This window comes from Gadus morhua, unplaced genomic scaffold, assembly GCF_902167405.1.
Source record: "Gadus morhua unplaced genomic scaffold, gadMor3.0, whole genome shotgun sequence".
NCBI classification, from domain to species: Eukaryota; Metazoa; Chordata; class Actinopteri; order Gadiformes; family Gadidae; genus Gadus; species Gadus morhua.
In genome coordinates, this window is record NW_021963968.1 from 78,307 (window position 1) to 83,838 (window position 5,532).

General features: G+C 39.4%; 1 protein-coding gene across 1 annotated transcript; it reads left to right on the plus strand.

Moving 5' to 3' along the window:
• The first annotated feature begins 307 nt into the window (after window positions 1-307).
• Window positions 308-1,174, plus strand: LOC115538402 (dihydrolipoyllysine-residue acetyltransferase component of pyruvate dehydrogenase complex, mitochondrial-like). The gene is made up of 3 exons (XM_030349980.1): window positions 308-557; window positions 696-758; window positions 905-1,174. Exons 1-3 carry the CDS (start codon window positions 504-506, stop codon window positions 1,118-1,120), a joined length of 333 nt encoding a protein of 110 aa, XP_030205840.1. The 5' UTR covers window positions 308-503; the 3' UTR covers window positions 1,121-1,174.
• The last annotated feature ends 4,358 nt before the right edge of the window (window positions 1,175-5,532 follow it).

The window sequence follows — 5,532 nt, forward strand, 5'->3', positions numbered from 1 at the left end:
CACCTCCGCCTGTGTCTCCTCCCAAGTCACCCCCGACTGTGAGACCCTTTGCTACCACCGTGGTTGTGAAGGGAGAGGTTTCACGTCCACGTACCCTTGACCCCTTCAAGGAAACTGTCGTCGGACGTCGCGGAAAGGTAAAAGTTATACAATTTTGAAGAGCTTTAGTTTTAGTTAGGCCACATTTATTGAATACTAATTCCCCCTATGTGTTTATAGCGCAGCCAACCTGAGTCCTGGGATGCGCCTGAGGACTGGGATCAGTCTTCCATGCGGATCCTTCCTCATGAGGTTTGTACATTGGTATGATAGCTGATAGGAAATTAAACCGTAATGATGCGTACATTTGTTGTTTCATTTAAATGCTATTCCTATAAGACAAGGCAAATGGTCAATGGCTCAATTCTGTTTTTTATTTCTAGGTTTGTGTGCCTCCTCTGGTCCTGAGGGAGTGCTTTGTCGTGCTAAACCCTATCCGGTTTAGCACTGACAAGTTGGCTGCAATGGATCGCATTGTTCCATCCAACCTTGACGTCCCCATGGGGAATCGCTCAAAGGTAATTTGTGTGATTTTAATATGAACTGTTTGTGAGTGCATACATATTAATAGCGCCTGTAATCCTATATGACAAGCTTTACATTGTATGGTACATTGTATTAACTGTTATCATTTCCGTTCTCTTCCATTATGATAGAAACGGAAGGTGGCACATGGAACCACGGCTGTGGTCTCCAAAGGAAAGAAGGCCCGCCTTGAGGTTGGTAATTTCTCAGTGAAATATGTACTTGTTTTTTGGTTGAAACACAGGTACAACTATTTTCTGATTTCGCCTTTAACACAAGAGATAGTCCAACATTCTCTGTGTAGGTATTGTTTTGCCAATGATTTACAATTATTTTCCAGGCACTTCAAACTCCAGCAAGGATTGCCAAACCTTCGAAGCTGGTACCTCCCCCTCGACCTGTTCCAGAAGCTGCTGTACCTGCTACTCTGGAGGGCGTACCTCCTCCTCGACCTGTTCCAGAAGCTGCTGTGCCAGCCACTCTGGAGGGCAGCGTCTTTGTGCATTCGAGCAAGGTAATTTGCATACAACATGTAATGATTAAACACATTCAGTGAATAGAGTGCGGTTCTCTATTCTTTTGATATTTTCTCTAAGTTCCTAAGAAAGTGTAATTTTGGGTTTCCATTTCTCAATTGTAATGTACATATAATTCTTACTATGTCTTTGCAGTTTGCTCAACCGGAGGGGGATGACAAGACTCTGTGTGTTGATGAGTGGCCGTTTCTTCAAACAGAGTTTTGTGAGGTAAGGGAAAGGGGGAAAAAGAGAGCATCTTGTAATTATTTAATATTTGGGTTTTGTTGTTAAATTTGTATGTAGCGCCACAAAATACAGGCGTGCACAACACTATGTTTGTTACTGTTTTAAATAAACTACATTAGCAGTAAGTTCTTTGAACTGCCCACTTTTCAATTTTCATACAATTGTACCTCTCATGATAGTTTTGCTCCCTTACCTCATTGTAGAAGGTGAACCAGCCAACTGCTCGGGTTGTCTCTGGACAGAGAAAACAAGAGGAGCCAACACCTTGGGGGCCAAAAGTTGTGATGGCCCAGGCTGATAAACCAACAGCCAATGAGACCAGCTTCTTGGGATGTTCAACCAAGGTAATGACAACAATATAAAAAATGATTTGCAAATAAGCAATCAATCAGTTCCAGGATCAGTATCTAGAAACATTTACATTTTTACTTCATAATTACAATCAACATAGTTGAACTGTTTTTAACATGTTCTTGGTAATATCTACACACTATGAATTGGAAATGTCAAGAAGGTTGGCTGATGAACTTGTTGTGCTAATTTCAATTATTTAAACTGAACTGAAATAAAAGTTTTCTTTGTCCTTAATTCTGTTCACCACAATACACCAAATGTCCCCTTTTCTATGGCTTATGAGTTTGCATGTAGGGGTAAACCTAATTTTTTTTAACATTCGTAATGTTTGTGATTGCAGATGACACACATTGAGGACCATGAGCCGTTTGAACCAGCACCTGAGGTCACTGCGAGCAGTCAGCAGGTATGTAATTACTAGTGGAAAAATGGTATACCAACGGGAAAAGCCACAGCTTAAGAGACCCATTTTGTTTTCATGTGTTTATTCTTTTAAAACATTGATATGGTGTAAGTGTGCAGTTCTGACTAATTTGCCTATACTATGTACATTTTCGAATTACTTACTGGGAACCAACATGCTTTTAAAAACACTGAAATGTCATTTCAGCAGAGCCCGCCTGAGGACAATGGCCAGCTTGAAGATCCTCATGTAACACTTGGCAATCAGAAGGTACTTATTTTTAACATGTTATTCCCTGTTCCTTGTGAGTTTTCCTGCCATTTATTAGATCTTGGAAATTAGTTAAAGTAATGTTAATTTCATGTACAATTCCGTTTTCCCATTATACACAGCCATGAACTACAGCTGATTGATTCCTAGCCTTTTTTAATTTTGATATAAACTATTGGTTACACTCCTTTTTGATTGAACTACTGTTTTGTTTTAGGCACCCTGTGATTTTGCACCTGCCAGAGCTGCTACATCAAGTCATGTGACTTATGACAACCCTGGGTGTCTTCAAGGATCGTTTGACCAGAGCAGCCACATATTCGGGGAAAATGCAGGTAAGCAGTGTGCTACAAACGGCATAGCGGCAATTATGACCCACACCACCCATAGCGTTCTCAAATGGAAAAAAAAGAATATTCATCATATTCTAAAACAAGGTAATGGCTTGTACACATCTATGCTAGAAAATAAGGAAATCAGTGCAGCCAAAACCAGTGGGCATATTTTCATTTCCGAGTTACCCAGACACTGCAAATTAAACAATAAATTATTTAGTTTGGAATATTTTGATACACTCACTGGAAGTCTTGATCAAAAGCATGATTATGACGCTTCTTTGCAAAACATAGCCATGCCTTTAGATGAGGCTATTCAGAAAACACTGCTGCAGACAGACACATGCTTGCTCAACATCCAAGGAAGTGTCTGTGCCGTTTTCAAGGTCGAAACTGCTTTTGCAGTTTTCGATCCTCATTCTCGTAGTACTTGGGGTTCGGTTGCACCGGATGGAACCAGCATAGTAGCGCACTATGCTACTGTGTATGAGTTATATGACCATATTGAGAACCTTGTCAATTCCTTATATCAAAATCATCCACATGCTTTTGATATCCCAAACAAGGTGTTTGAAGTCACTGGTGTGAAAGCTGTTGAGGTAAACTCACCATTTACTGCTTTAACTGCACAGCCTGAAGCCAGCACTTCGGCACATGACGGTACTTTGGACACTGACAGTGACTCTGATCTCTGTGTCCTTTCGGTAACAGATAGAAATTCCCTTGCAGTAAACGCGTCTTTTTCCCTTGAAACTTGTGTCACTTCTACATGTGACACAACTGTAAACATTGACAGTGATCCTCCAATTCACACAGAGGGTGCATCAGATGTCTGTATAATTTCTGTAACAGATAGCCCCAATATAATATTTACTGGATTGACATTAAGGGAAAAAAACAGGATCTGCAACAAACTGAATATCGTACCAAGTTTAGATCAAAATATTGTTGCACAAACCTTCGATATGGCACAGCCTGAACCATGCCAAACAACATCCATTGAAGGTGACGGTAATTGTTTCTTTCGTTCTCTTTCGTCTGTCTTGAGTGGTTGCGAGTCAAATCACAAGGCCTTTCGAAAGGCTGTAGTGAATCACGTCTCAAATAATCCACTTCATTACATTACTTGTCTAAGGCGGGAATTTGCTTCTGTGGAGCAATATCTCCAAGACTCAAAAATGAAATATGTTGGATCTTGGGCAACAGAGTTGGAAATACAAGTTTCTGCAGATTTGCTCTGTGTTCATATTTACACCTACAGTCAACAGAAATGGATTACGTTTACCGCGAACATTGAGCCGATTGTAAGAAAAGCTATATATCTGAAACACTGCAACGAATGCCATTATGAACCAATTGCCTGTGTCAAAGGAAAAACCTCTCATACATGCTTTAGTTTAACTAGCTTCTGTGAAATGTCGCACAAAATGTCCAATGCAGACCTTGTTTCACCAAGTAAAAAATGTACTGATAAAGTAAAAAATCGAACAAAAAATAAAGCGTATGCTGAGGACACAGAATATAGGCAAGTTAAAAAGCTACAAACTCAACAAAGATATAAATGTGATGAACAGTATCAAGCAAAATTAAAAAACAGTAGTATCGAAAGATATGCTAATAATGAACCGTTCCAAAAACAAGTAAAAAACAGCAGTATAGAAAAATATGCTAATACTGAATTGTTCAAAGAACAAGTAAAAAACAGCAGTATTGAAAAATATGCTAATAATGAATTGTTCAAAGAACAAGTAAAAAACAGCAGTATAGAAAAATATGCTAATAATGAATTGTTCAAAGAACAAGTAAAAAACAGCAGTATTGAAAAATATGCCAATAATCCTGCCCATCGTAAACAGCTGATACAAAGTATTGTAACCAAATACAGAGAAGATCCGGCTTATAAGCCCTCTGTAATTGAAAGAAACTGTCAAAAGAGACTTAATCTAACCCTCTTAAAACATAATATCGACTATGTAATTGAACTCTTCCAAGAAGGGGTCAAACATGGACCAGAACATGTTTGTTGTGTGTGTCACAGATTATTGTTCCGAAAGCAAGTGAAATTATGTGACGTGTCCTCATTTGAATCCAAGGCTTCAACAGTGTCAGCAATTGCAAAACAATGCATTACCACAAAATATCTCCATCAATGTGATAACGCATGTTTAACGCCATGCACACTAAAACAGACAGTTGCTGGGAAATTGTGGATATGTTTCAGTTGCAACTCCAAGATACTCAGTGGTAAGGTTCCCCAGGAGAGCGCTGTGAACAATATGGCATTAGATCCAATTCCGGACGAATTAGGCACACTGAACTCATTAGAACAACACCTGTGCGCATTGAATATTCCCTTTATGCGACTTGTGGCATTGCCACGAGGTTCTCAGAATTCTGTCCATGGGCCGGTGACTTGCGTTCCATCAAACAGCGATGTAGTCACTTCAGTTCTCCCTAGGCTAGAAAATCAAGACTTAATGATCCGAATAAAACTGAAAAGAAAACTTACTTATAAGGGGCATTATCAGTATCAATATGTGCACACTCAAAAAATCCAAAATGCGATAGCATGTTTAAAGGACATGAATAAATGGTATAAGGACATAGACTTTAACGCAGAATGGGAAAATCCCTTGCCAGAAGATGCATGTTCTGTTTTGAAAGAATGCAACCCAGTTAATGACACTCCATCTGCACCTGAAAGCAGTGACACTACAACTCAATCAGACCAGGTGTCAGATGATGAAGAAGCTGACCACATATATGAAACTCAAACACACGGGTTACTCTTGGACACATGTTTGCAACCAATAGATATCGCACAAGAAATATTTGATCAGCA

Coding starts and splice junctions, on each gene's coding strand:
- LOC115538402 (XM_030349980.1), top strand. CDS start 504: ATGGATCGCATTGTTCCATCCAACCTTGACGTCCCCATGGGGAATCGC. Junction 558..695: donor CCATGGGGAATCGCTCAAAG/GTAATTTGTGTG, acceptor CCATTATGATAG/AAACGGAAGGTGGCACATGG. Junction 759..904: donor GAAAGAAGGCCCGCCTTGAG/GTTGGTAATTTC, acceptor ATTATTTTCCAG/GCACTTCAAACTCCAGCAAG.